This window comes from Polyergus mexicanus, unplaced genomic scaffold, assembly GCF_030449975.1.
Source record: "Polyergus mexicanus isolate NDT 795.1 unplaced genomic scaffold, iyPolMexi1.0 SCAF_1, whole genome shotgun sequence".
NCBI lineage: Eukaryota > Metazoa > Arthropoda > Insecta > Hymenoptera > Formicidae > Polyergus > Polyergus mexicanus.
In genome coordinates this window covers 8,330,119-8,344,904 of record NW_027223321.1, presented here as the reverse complement: position 1 = coordinate 8,344,904, position 14,786 = coordinate 8,330,119, and the positions used below count along the sequence as shown (strand labels likewise).

Below are 14,786 nucleotides of genomic sequence, written 5' to 3'. Positions count from 1 at the left end.
AAAAGCTCGACTAATAGTGAAAAAGAAAACAAGTAACTAGACGCTATACATTGCTGGATACAATATCCGCACAATGAGACTTGAAGAACATCTCTCCATGCTGGAGGAGGAACTGAACAAGATCAAGTGGGACGTCATCGGTTTGAGTGAAACCAGACTGAAGGGCGAAACGGTCACCACCCTGAAATCTGGACATGTCCTCTTCAGATGAAAAACTCAGATGTGAATGCACACGTTGGCGGCGTGGCCCTACTGATAAATAAAAAGATCAAACACTTCGTGACCAAGACAAGAGCGATATCGGCGAGAGTACTCTACCTTGTGATAAAACTGAACAGCAAGTGCAACATTCAGGTAATACAGGCATATGCACCCACGTCAGTCTCTACAAACGAAGAACATGAAAAATTTTTAGAAGACCTGACAACAACAAAGAGCACCGAAAAAACAAGATTCACTATAATGATGGGCGACTTCAACTCAAAAATTGGACAGAATACCCAAATGGATCCTCCGTACATTGGCACCTTCGGTTTGGGGGAACGAAACCAGCGTGGCCAAGAAATGAGGAACTTCCTCAGCAAAGAAAAAATCTACTGCATGAATACCTTCTTCAAAAAACATCCTAAGAGAAAATGGACATGGAAAAGCTCAGAGAACAGCACCAAAAATGAAATTGGTTACGTTCTGGTCACTGATAAACGCATTTGTGTTGATGTGTCAGTCTTGAACCGCTTTGACACTGGCAGCGACCACAGACTGGTGCGGGCCAAGATACAAGTAGACACTCGCCTAGAGCGAAAAAGGTTAATGGAGAAGAAAATACGACCAACTATGGCTGAGCTAAAGGGGAAGGAAGAAGAGTATAACACTTACATCGAGAGAAAGCTTTGTCCAGTCGAGGATCTAAAAGGATTGCCGCTCAAAAAGCTGACAAGTAAGATCACGAGCAGCATCCGAACTGCCGTGAAACAAGTATGTTCACTTCGCCCACGGAGAAACCCAAAAATCAGCCCGGATACTGAGAGACTTATTGAAGAGCGGAGCAACACTGACAGAGACTCACCAAGATACAGAGATTTCAACAAGGCTGTGCAAAAGGCAATTAGAAGGGATCACAGAGCCTACAATACGCAACAAATCAACGAAGCCATTGCGGATAACATGAAGTCTTGCGACCAATATGTCAAGGGGAAAGCTGGTAATCCACAGGATGAAGAATGAGGGCGGCGAAGTGGTCACCGATAAGGGCTAAGTCGCAGCAGTTATTGAAGATTTCTATGGTGGGCTATACAGCCCAGTCCAACAATATCAACGGGCTGAACCAAGACGAAGTGTCCAGAACGTAGGGTCCGAGGATCTGCAGCAAATTGATGAACCGGAATTAAGAGAAGCCCTGAGACAAACGAAGAACTGCAAGGCGCCAGGAGAGGACCTCGTTACGAGCGAAATGTTGAAAGCGGAGGAGAGATTCTGGAAAAGGCACTTCTGATTTTGCTCAACAAATGTCTCGACAAAGGGAAAATTCCGGACTCATGGCAGAACGCAGAGGTCATTCTGCTCTTCAAGAAAGGCGATTGCACAAATATGGAAAATTACAGGCCGATCAGTTTACTCTCAATATTCTATAAGTTGTTGACCAAAATCATTACAAATCGCCTTAGCCAGAGACTCGACTTCTACCAACCAGTCGAGCAAGCAGGCTTTAGAAAAGGTTACAGCACGACCGACCATATTCAAGCGGTACGCACACTAATTGAAAAGTGCACGTAATACACGCCTAGCTTTCGTGGACTACCAGAAAGCCTTCGATTCCATAGAGACCTGGGCAGTGCTGAGAGATGGATAATGCACGCATTGACTCCAGATACTCCAACTTAATCAGGCATATCTACGAACACGCCACGCTGCATGTCAAGATGGAGGAAGATTGGGTCACGGGGAAGGTACCGGTCGGGAGGGGTGTTAGACAAGAGGACACCATCTCGCCTAAGCTGTTCATAGAGGACATCTTCAAGAACCTGAAATGGGAGCAAAAGGGCATCAACATAGATGGGAAGCGCTTGAACCACCTGCGATTTGCAGATGATATCATCCTCATAAGTAGCGGCGCCGGGGAATTCGAGAGCATGCTCTAGGAACTGAAGGAGGCCTCACAAGCTGTTGGTCTAAAAATGAATCTCCAGAAGACTAAGATCATGAGTCCGAAGAATATGGTTGTCACTATTGACAATCACACTCTAGAAATAGTCGAAGAATACGTATATCTGGGACACAACATCAAGCTTGGAAAAGAAAACCAAACAGCCGAGATCACCAGGCAAATAGGCTTAACTTGGGCAGCGTTCGAGAAACTCAGCTACATTCTGAGGAACCCTAGAATCCCCACAAACCTCAAGAGAAAGGTTCACGACACCTGCATCTTACCGGTGACGAAAAAATTGTTTTTAAAAAAATTATTTACAATGTATTTTTTTAAACAATTATTTGTTTTTTTGGCACTAATTAATTCGTCTTATTATTCTGTACATAGAAGTATTACGGTAAAATTATCGAAAAGTGAATATTTTATGAAATATTTTATTTGTTATATCAAAATATGTCAGATTAAAATATAAAATAACTCAAAAAGTACTTAATGAAAAAATACTTTATTATAGTGTTTTGGAAAGCTCTCGATGTCAGCTACAAGAATACTAAATAAAAATGGGGGTTTCCATTTAAGATTTTAAAGTTGACCTTCACATGACCTTCAAATGATTTTCCAAAGTCAAATCATTGTCACCATCTTATGGCCCTTTTGAAGCCACACAACTTTTGTTTGAAACATTTTTCGATTTAACGCAGTGTTTCTGAGATATTTGAGTGGGTCCTTTAAAATGGGACACCTTGTATAACAGTGTTTTTGAGGATACTTATATAAATGGTCCGATTTTCTTATATATTAATGAAAATTTACAAATATTGCTATACACATTAATATCATATGAATTAACAAAAAACATAATAGCATTTATTATCACTTAATAGTGTTATTCTTCAATATGAGATATGTAAATGTGGAAAATATAACATATCATCGTATCATGTGTAACATAAACAATTATGTAAATAGGAATAGGTTAATAATACAAGTTTAAACCGTAGTTGAATGCGCGTGCACAGTACATAAAACGCTATGCCGCTGTATCAATTCCATCAAGATTTTATTGCAGTGTTCATTATTTAATACAATATGAATGCACTAAAAATGAAAAAAATATGTATATTATATTGCAGTTTTTCGCGACAGAAAAGAAAATAATCTAACACTAATTAAGACTATAGTTAAGAATAACATTCTCTGCAGAGAATAACATTCTGCATTTGCATATGCATTCTCCAGTGTTGGAGTTTTCTGTTTCTATTTTTATTGCTATCGCTATCGCCTATCGCTATCGCTATCGCCTAGCATTGTGCAAGGGCCTTAAGACTTAAGATGATCTTAAATATAAAAATGGATTATGAATACTAGCCCATAGACATAGTATATCGACATGTTGAGGAGTGAAGGCCGAAGTGCTTGTAGAAAAGAACACACTCTATTTCGTGCTCCTTGCGTTCTCTCTTGCTTGCACGTAGCATAGCGAAAGAGAACGCAAGAAGCACGAAAGTAAGGTTATATAAAAGAAGGTTAAGTCATATATTGAAAGTGTGTATGTCATCCAAGAACCCATGATGCATTGCGAAAGGCCGCGAGAGCCAATATATATATATATATATATATAATAACAAGTCTACCTTATTTGGCATCTTTTTTCAATATTTAGCATCTCTTTTCAATAGCGACTGCGCACACGTCGATTCTTTGCAATGCATTATGGGTTTCGGGACTTAACCTTCTTATATGTAACCTTACACGGAACAGAGTGTGTCCTTTTCTACGTATACCTTTATCCCCACTACTTAAATAAAAGTAAACGGTCGGTCTAGATATACTATGTACTAGCCTCTGTATATACATGCGGGTTATATCCTTAGAACATATATAAATATAAGAGGAATGTCTCTTGTTCTCGAAAAAAAAACATGTCCGGAGGAAGTGAGAAAGAAAATCATAGTTGCCTTTCTTTTGTAACTACTCAAACGTGCGCATGCGTTTGCTTGGCCGGTTTGGCCACTAAAAAATAAGGGCTATAGGCCATCACACACAAAATTCCGTAAGGACATAAGATGTAAGAAAATCGACCAATCCCAATCGAGTATTTGGCTCTCCGTAATCCCTCCACTTTGACGGAAAGCCCAATACTCGATTGGGATTGGTCAATTTTCTTATGCTTACATCTTACGTCCTTACGGAATTTTGTGTGTGATGGCCTTATCGCACATAAATTAACATAGCTGCATATGCATAGTGTAAGACCATCTGGACCAATGAGCATGCTATGTAAATCAATATGGCGATTTTATTTCGATGCTCATTGGTCCAGAGGGTTTTATGCTATGCATATGCAGCTATGTCAATTTGTGTGTGATAGGCTAAAGATTACATTAGTCACATGTTGAAACATGTATATCTACAGATACGATGGATACGATGCTTGTATGCGTCAACAAATGGCGCGCATACGCACTTTCGAGCAGTTACTCAAGAGAGAGCCAACTATGATTTTTTTTCTTACTTCCTTTGGACAAATTTCAGCTTGCTATTCCTCTTCCAGTTATATATGTTCTAAAGCCCATATCAGAGTATGCACAGAGATTGAAATTTGACCAATCAGGGCAAGGAAATTTTAGTTCCTTTCATCTTGATTGGTCAAATTTCAATCTTCAATACGTAGTCTGATACTGGCTTAAGGTTATATCTATTACGACGCATGCTGGGCTGCGTTTGGAAAAATCATCCGTGTACACGTGAGCTTTGTTCTATGTTTGTTCAACTTTTAGTAAATAACAAAGTAGAGTAACGCTCATGTGCACACAGATGGTGTTTCCGAACGTAGCCCTAACATCGCTGTATTTCGTTAATATGACAGATTTCCTAACCATAAATACATTAAAAATTTATTGATAAATATTTAATTTCTCATCTTAGATTTTGATAAAAATATATTCCTTTAATTTTTTTTCGTATAACAACAAATGTTAGAAAAATCAAAATTATTACTTGGTACTATCAAAAAAATAATACACTGTCAAAAGCTATGCATTCAAATAACATGATAGAAATTAGATGGAAGACATTAAATGAATGCATTTTACTCCGCCATACACATCGCGTGTAGCAATCAGCTGATTGCAGCGTCCGACGAGCGGCGATCCGGAACAACTTTTGCTAAAGTGACGTTATTTTAAGAAACACGTACACCTGACGTAATTCTAAAACATTTTTTTCTTTATCAAAATTTTATTTAAAGCATAATTTTATGTTATAAAATAAAATAGTTAGCGACTCATGCGGTGGTAATTGGACGATCAGCTGCGGCGCGCCGCGTCGCTCCTGCCTGCCTTCTGTACTCGACGCGTGATTTGCTAATTATTTTTGCTTATAACTCAAAAATTACGCTTCAATTCAAATTTTGGTAAAGGGAAAATCGTCTTAGAATTGTATCAGGAATATGTCATTTTATGGACGGAAGATTGTTCTGAAACACCCTGTATACAGAATGTTTTTAAAAATATCATTAAGTAAAAGATTAATAAGCAATTAGTATGTTGTACATGAGATCGCAATTTTTCGAAGCGAGACGCGTTACCTATTCTCATCGCCCGTCAATTTGAGAGCAAAAAGAAAGTATTTTTTAGTACGTGCAGTAAAAATGAATTGGTTGAGAAATTTCAATCAATAATTTATACAGATTTGTTCTCACTTTTATTTATTTGTATATTTTGATTTATTAACTTATTCAAGGAGATATCTTTTTATGAAAGATTTTTTTATATTTTACAGATTCTGCATTATTCTTTAATGCAATTACAAAATAGAACGAATGAAAAAAAATAAAAAGAAAAATGTAAAACAATTTGTTGTTATCAAACTATTACTATCAAAAGAACTAATTAGACATATCCCTGAAAACGTCTGCGGTAAGAAATTAAAGATTTACCAGGTGTATAAATATGAAACTGGAATTTGCCCATAGATGGCCCTAGCTGTCAATGTAGTTACCGTCAAACCGCGTCATTAGCGCCATTTTCTTGTTTTGACATCTGATAAAGATTTTCAACTCACAACAATACAAGTTTCATACAACAGCATAGTTTTTAATAGCGTTGAACATGTCGAATTTTGTGCCTGGAAACTACGATTTGCGAACAGCATTGATTTTCTGTTACCATTTGAAGAAAACTGCTGCAGAATCGCATCGAATGCTTGTCGAAGCTTATGGTGAGCATGCTCTTGGTAAATCACAGTGCTTTGAGTGGTTTAAAAAATTCAAAAGTGGCGATTTTGACGTGAGAAACGAAGAACGTGGAAGACCACCGAAAAAGTTTGAAGACAGCGAATTGCAAACATTGTTGGATGAGGATGACGCTACCGACAACAAATGATCGATTTGAATCAAGCTTTGCGTGAAAAACGACCAGAATATCAAAAAATGCAACACAAAGTGATTTTGCTTCATGATAATGCACCATCACACACAGCAAAACCGGTCAAGGAAACGATTGAAGCGTTTAGTTGGGAAATACTTTCGCATGCGATTTACTCACCAGACTTGGCTCCATCCGATTACTACTTATTTGCATTGATGGGACACGCACTTGCTGAGCAGCACTTCACTTCTTACGAAAATGTACGAAAATGGCTCGATGACTGGTTTGCCTCAAAGGAGCAACAGTTTTTTTGGCGTGGCATCCACAAATTGTCAGAGAGATGGGAAAAATGTATAGCTAGCAATGGGCAATACTTCGAATAAAATATTTTTTATCATTTTCATACAATAAACGTGTATTTTCTATACAAAAATTCCGGTTTCATATTTATATACTTGGTACTGAAAATAGAGAAGACATATTTTCATGGTCAGATGCAAGCATAAAATTATTTTTATATTTGTATAAAGAAAAAGAAAATTCATCAATAACAAGAAAAATTAGAAACAAAAAAACATTATGGCAAAAAATGGCTGAAGAAATGAATACGCAAGGCTATAATGTACGCTGTAGGCTATAATGTAACAAATATACAAATTGACAATAAATTTAAATCATTAGAAAGATCCTACAAAAATATGATCACAAATAATAAAAAAACAGGCAGAAGTCGAGTATCATGTCCATATGAAACGTATTTTCATATTTTGATTGATAAAAAATTAATATCTATTTACATTCACATATTAGGATTTTTTGTAATATAAAATACATTATTACAGAGAATTGACACATCTAATTGGAAAGAAACATAATATTAAACCTCTAGTTGTAACAGGAAATAAAGGCATAATATTGAGAACTGAAAAAGCTACACCTATGTAAGTTTTATATTAGATAAGTTTTTTTTTAAATAAGTTTTATATTAAATAATTAGCTCCCCCAGCGGGGAGCCTGTAACCCCAACTGGGTGCGTCTTCCTGGTGGCAAATGGGAAAAGCCCGTCGAGCTAGCCTGAAGGATAGGGACGAAATAAAATAGCCCTCGTGGACCAACAGGTACTCGCCAACACGTCTGGCAAGCGTGGCGTTTTATACTGCCAATCCCCTCCAAAACATGAAATGTCGAATTCTAAAATAATCTTAAAGTACCTCAGGCGAGTAGAGCTGAGAGCTCGGAATCTCGCACTGACACGTCAATCTGCCTCATGGATTCTAGGGGAGGCAAAAATTCGAGTTCAGGAGAAAAGTTATATACAAAAGAACATCTATATACAGGGTGTTTCAGAACAACCTTCCATCCTTAACATGACGTATTCCTGATACGATTCTAAGACGATTTTTCCTTTACCAAAATTTGAATTGAAGCGTAATTTTTGAGTTATAAGCAAAAATAGTTAGCAAATCACGCGTCGAGTACAGAAGGCAGCCAGGAGCGGCGCAACGCGCCGCAGCTGACCGTCCGACGTGTGACTACTACGCATGAGTCGCTAACTATTTTATTTTCTAACATAAAATTATGCTTTAAATAAAATTTTGGTAAAGAAGAAAATATCTTAGAATTACGCCAGGAATATGTATTTAAAATAACGTCACTTTAGCGAAAGTTGTTTCGGATCGCCGCTCGTCGGATGCTGCGATCAGCTGATTGCTACACGCGATGTGTGTATGGTGGAATGTGTGCGTAAAAGGAAGGGAGACACAGATAGAGAGAGAGAGAGAGAGAGAGAGAGAGAGAAAGAGTGAGAGACAGAGAGTGAGAGTGAGAGGAAGAGGAAAGGAAGGAAGGAATGAGGGAGAGACGTTTATACATACGCACGCACGTACACATACACTTTTTTTCTCTCTTTTACACAACACTTATACACTCTCTCATTCACACACTCACTCACTCACCTGCTCACTCACAGCGTAGCGAATCTTCATACTACGTATTATCGTTAACTGCTGCACGATTATTATTTAGCGACGGACCGCGGAGACTGCGCGATCACATTATTACGTTGCCTAGCGATGCGAGAAACGCAACATGAAACCTATAATGACGTACTTAAAAAAATTACTTATTTATAAAAATTATAACTATTTCTAAATAATTATTATTTTGAAATCGTCTTATCCCGTGTCAATCACGCGCCACGCGCCACACGCACGTCGCAACTTGCACGGTACATGTCGCGTTTCTCGCATCGCTAGGCAACGTAACAATGTGATCGCGCAGTCTCCGCGATCCGTCGCTAAATAATAATCATGCAACAGTTAATGATAATACGTAGTATGAAGATTCGCTACGCTGTGAGTGAGCAGGTGAGTGAGTGAGTTTGTGAATGAGTGACCGAATGAGAGAGTATATAAGTGTTGTGTAAAAGAGAGAAAGAGGGCGAGAAAAAAAGTGTATGCGTACGTGCGTGCGTCTGTATAAACGTCTCTCCCTCAGTCCGTCCTTCCGTTTCTCATCCTCTCTCACTCTCTCTCTCTCTCTCTCTCTCTCTCTATCTCTCTCTCTATCTGTCTCTTCCTTCCTTTTACGCACACACTCCACCATACACACATCGCGTGTAGCAATCAGCTGATCGCAGCATCCGACGAGCGGCGATTCGGAACAACTTTCGCTAAAGTGACGTTATTTTAAATACGTATTCCTGACGTAATTTTAAGACATTTTCTTCTTTACCAAAATTTTATTTAAAGCATAATTTTATGTTATAAGGTAAAATAGTTAGCGACTCATGCGGTGGTAATCACGCATCGGACGGTCAGCTGCGGCGCGTTGCGCCGCTCCTGGCTGCCTTCTGTACTCGACGCGTGATTTGCTAACTATTTTTGCTTATAACTCAAAAATTACGCTTTAATTCAAATTTTGGTAAAGGAAAAATCGTCTTAGAATAGTATCAGGAATACGTTTTTAAGGATAGTTGTTCTGAAACACCCTGTATAGCAACCTACAACATCCGTACAATGAGGTGTGAAGAACGAGTGGCCTTCACTTGGACACAGTACAATTGGACACGGTGCAAATGGACACGTTACAAATGGACACGAGATTGTGCACACGGTTCAATTGGACACAGTGCATTTGGACACAGTAATTTTGGATACAGTAGCTTCTGGACACGTAAGAAAATACGCATCGTTTACTTGGACACCGCTCACTTGGACACTGTTTATTTGGACACCGTTCGTTTGGACACAGAAAGACGCGCACCGTTCATTTGGACACCGTTCGTTTGGACATCGTTATTTGCCCACCGTTCGTTTGGACACCGTTCATTTGCCCACCGTTCGTTTGGACACCGTTCATTTGCCCACTGTTCGTTTGGACACCGTTCATTTGCCCACCGTTCGTTTGGACACCGTTCATTTGTACACAGAAACATGCACACTGTTTGTTTGAATATGCAACAGATGGAGAGAAATAAAAATCATTTTGGGAAAATATAATCAGTATTCTTATAACACTTTATACTCGTAAATCTATGTAAAATATGAAATCGTGAAAAGGAGATACATTTGAAGGTTATAATATCTGTCAAAATAAAATATATTCATACTTATATATCTCTGATACTGATGTCATTAATTTTACATTGCTTTTAGCACTTTGTTTAGCCTTTCGCATATTTGGATGTCATGCATGGATACAGTGGGTTCCGCCCCCCCCCCCTGCGGGGGGGCTCCACTTCCGGAAGATATAACCTAACCCAAACCTATTTCTTATTTAAAACAAAAATTTGGTGTGGATTACGTCGTATAACTTAAATCAAATTTTGGTGTCCAAACGAACGGTGTCCAAACGAACGGTGGGCAAATGAACGGTGTCCAAACGAACGGTGGGCAAATGAACGGTGTCCAAACGAACAGTGGGCAAATGAACGGTGTCCAAACGAACGATGGGCAAATAAACGGTGTCCAAATGAACGGTGGGCAAATAACGGTGTCCAAACGAACGGTGTCCAAATGAACGGTGCGCATCTTTCTGTGTCCAAACGAACGGTGTCCAAATGAACAGTGTCCAAGTGAGCGGTATCCAAGTAAACGATGCGTATTTTCTTATGTGTCCAAAAGCTACTGTATCCAAAATTACTGTGTCCAAATGCACTGTGTCCAATTGAACCGTGTGCAAAATCTCGTGTCCATTTGTAACGTGTCCATTTGCACCGTGTCCAATTATACTGTGTCCAAGTGCACCACTCCCGTGAAGAACACCTGACAGACCTAGAAAAGGAACTGGAAAACATCAAATAGGACGTCTTCGGAGTCAGTGAGACGCAGCGAGCAGGAGAGGCATCGGTGACGTTGAGTTCCGGGCACCTACTGTTCCTGAGAAACTCCAACACTACACAGGTGGGCGAGGTAGCAATCCTGGTCCACAAGAAGAGGAAACACCTGGTTAATAAGATGAAGGCCGTCTCGGACCGAGTCATCTACGTAATGTTAAACCAAAGATACAATTTACAAATCATCCAGGCGTATGCTCCGACGAGCTCTTCCCAGGACGAGGACATCGAGCAATTTTATGAAGATTTTACAAAAGCAAGATCATCAGAGAAAGCCTACTTTACGATAATAATGGGCGATTTCAATGCCAAGATTGGGCGGCGAACACAGACCGACGCTCCGAGCATAGGCGACTTTGGAATGAGCACGCGGAACAGTAGAGGTCAAATGTTGATGGACTTCCTCAACAAAGAGGGAGTATATTGTATGAATACATTTTTCCAAAAGAAACCACAAAGAAAGTGGACATGGAAGAGTCCGGGCGACACAGTGCGGAACGAGATAGATTATATCCTCAGCTCAGATAAGGGAATTTGCACGGATATCTCTGTCCTGAATCGCTTCAACAGCGGCAGTGACCTGTTGGTATAGGTTGGTAAGAGCGTGCTTCCGTATAAACACACGGACCGAGAGGAAGAAGCTGATGTCAAGGTACCCACGCCCAACAAGGGCTGAGCTAAAGAACAAGGAACAGGAATACCAAGCCCAATTGGAAAAGAAACTGTCCCCAACACAGGAATCCAGCCAGATGACATTAGACACGCTAGCCTCTAAAATTACCAGCAGCATTCAATTTGCCATAAAGAGAATATGTGCAATCGGAGCTAGAAAGGGCTCCAAAATTACTCCGAATACGGCAAGACTCATAGAGAATAGGAGAAGGGTTAATAGAGACTCCCCAAGATACAAACAACTCAACAAAGAAGTAAAAAAGGCTATACGCAAAGACGTGAGAGCTTATAGAACGCGAGCAATAGAACAGGCAATTGAAGACAAAATGACCCTTAAGGTTCTTCGATCAAAACTAGCCAAAGGAAGAACAAGGATTCATTGTATGAAAAACAGCAATGGAATAACAGTGCACGAGAAAGACGATATTGTGAACATCATCCATGATTTCTACGAAGAACTATATAATGAATCTGTCCCCAAATCGAAGAACACCCAGAGAAACCAAGTCAGGAATGTGGGGTCAGAAGAAATCCCGGAAATAACGAGACCGGAACTCAGGGCAGCGCTGAAAGAGCTAAAGAATCGTAGAAGCCCGGGTCAAGACCGTGTGACAAATGAGATGCTAAAAGCGGGAGGAGCTAGACTGGAAGGAGCATTGTGTGCGCTGTTTAATAGATGCCTAGAAGAGGGGAAAATTTCAGAAGTTTGGCAGAATGCCGAGGTTATCCTACTGTTTAAAAAGAGTGACCCCGCTGACATTACAAATTACAGGCCCATCAGCCTACTCAGCGTCATATACAAACTACTGTCAAAAATAATCACAAAACGACTAACAAATAAATTCGACTTCTTCCAACCGGTTGAACAAGCAGGCTTCAGAAAGGGATACAGTACTGTTGACCACTTACAGACCATGCACACACTAATAGAAAAATGCACAGAATATATAACATCCCACTCAGTTTGGCATTCGTAGACTTCCAGAAGGCATTCGACTCGGTCGAGACCTGGGCAATTTTGGAGGCAATGGACATGACAAGAATTGACTCAAGATACTCGAACCTCATTAAGTATATATGTAAACAGGCCACACTAGAAGTCATGATCAACTATGCCATATATACAAAAAAGATACCGATAAGAAGAGGAGTCCGACAGGGGGATACGATCTCCCCGAAATTATTTACTCTGGCGCTAGAATACATCTTTAAAAAGCTATCTTGGGAGGAAAAAGGAATAATGATAGACGGGACTTTCTTGAATCACCTCCGTTTCGCGGATGACATAGTACTGGTAAGCAACGATGTAGCGGAGCTGGCCACGATGCTACGGGAGCTCGATGAGGCATCCAGGGCGGTGGGACTCAGTATGAATATGCAGAAGACCAAAATCATGTCCACTAGCAAAGCCCAGATCACACTTGGGGATGCAACCATCCAAACAGTGGATGAGTACATATACTTGGGACATAACGTTAAGCTGGGCAAGAAAACCAAACAGCGGAGGTCACGAGACGGGTTGGATTGAGTTGGACCGCGTTCGGCAGACTGAGCTATATTCTCAGGAACACAAAAGCCCCTATGAACTTTAAGCGAAAGGTATACGAAGCTTGTGTTCTGCCGGTGGCGACATACGGCCTGGAAGCAGTAGCACTAACTCGACGCAATGCAAACGCGCTCAAGGTATGTCAAAGAGTAATGGAAAGGTCAATGCTCCGAATCAGCCTGAGGGGCGGAATAAGAAACGAGGACATAAGACGCAGGACGGGCGTCACCGATGTCATCAGACGTATAGCGACATCCAAATGGCAGATCATATAGCCAGACGCGAGGACGAGAGATGGACGAAGCGCCTCCTGTGCTGGAGACCCAGAGTGTCGGTGAGAGGCGTGGACTGACCACAGATGAGGTAGTGCGACGACATCCAAAGGTGTGAGGGTCTGCGGGGAAGCTTCGCTGACTTCCTTACACTCTGATTCGCAAACAGGGAGTGGTCGTGGAGAGGTGGTCTTCAATGAACACGTGCGATGTACTATGTACAGAAATATATTCTTAAGTAATTACAAATTCGCTAGTTATATACAAGTGTTTATTTTTAGATTGGATAGTTTGTGGCCCTGAAAAGGGCCGTTTGAACGCGGGTGTATGCGTTAGGGCAGACGCTCTCGCCACTGGATGTGCCGTGCCGTTTTGGTCGTCCGGGGTGGTCCCCACTTCCGGAGCGCGGGAGGAGTCCCGGGAGGAGTGTAACTCCTTTCTGGCGAGGATGTAACGGTTGCCTGCGTGGTCTGGAGTGACGTCACGTTCCGTTGACGTCCTTATATACTGTCACTCAACGGATTTCACTTGCCGGTAGCGGCTCTCGGTTCGCGCCGCATTTCGGTGGGCTCCCGAAGTTCCTGCGACTTGCTCGTGTTCGGCGCGTGATAGCAGCCGCGCGGTTTCATGTGCCGTGCGCGTGATCGCTGGTTGTTCTCAGGAGTGTGTATATTCTTCGCGCGCCTGAGCTTTTGTGGTGGTTATCCACCACAAAGGCATGCAGGAGTCAACTGGATGCAATTAGCACAAGAGAGGAAGACATGGAGAGAAATGGAGGAGGCCTAAGTACTCTGCGTTGATACCACTGCTTAGAATGATTAAATAATTACTAAATGTTTAATAAAAAGTTATATAAAGAATACATTATATACGACATTTCTCTATACAAATAGTATCATTTATCATACAAATTGTATAATGTGTATATATGTGTATATATGTGTATACCATATACATTAAAGTTTGTATGGTTAATGTTACAATTTATATATAGAGAAATGTTTTCTATATGCATTTTGTAACTATTAGAATTAATATAAACCCTATAACTACTAGAATTAATGAACCCTAACTAATAATTAATAAACTACTTATTTATCTACGTAATTATAATTACCTACGTAATACGAACAATATGTATTACATATCATACTAATAACATTGCAAAAATGAATATATATACATTAAAATATATTATGAATATACAAATAAATTTTATAAATATCATTATAGATTCACTTATGAAATAGAAAAATACACAAAATCCAACAGAAGTTAACGCATCGACCAGTCAAAATTTATTCCAGTCAATATTTGAAGAACCAAAAACAACAAATGAAAAACCATCAGCATCAACAATAATGTCTAATAAGCAAGACGCATTTGTTCAAGAACAGCAATATGAAATTAATGTACGAATATTACTATTTTATTTTAATCAGTT

At 40.0% G+C, this 14,786-nt stretch overlaps 1 protein-coding gene across 1 annotated transcript; it reads left to right on the top strand.

Annotated features, from left to right (window-relative positions):
- Positions 1-207: 207 nt before the first annotated feature.
- LOC138937518 (craniofacial development protein 2-like) lies at positions 208-1,224 on the top strand. The gene has a single exon (XM_070303880.1). The coding sequence runs from the start codon at positions 208-210 to the stop codon at positions 1,222-1,224; it is 1,017 nt and encodes a 338-aa protein (XP_070159981.1).
- The last annotated feature ends 13,562 nt before the right edge of the window (positions 1,225-14,786 follow it).

Bases quoted from the DNA above. Each gene is read 5' to 3' on its own strand.
- LOC138937518 (XM_070303880.1), top strand. From the start codon at position 208: ATGAAAAACTCAGATGTGAATGCACACGTTGGCGGCGTGGCCCTACTG.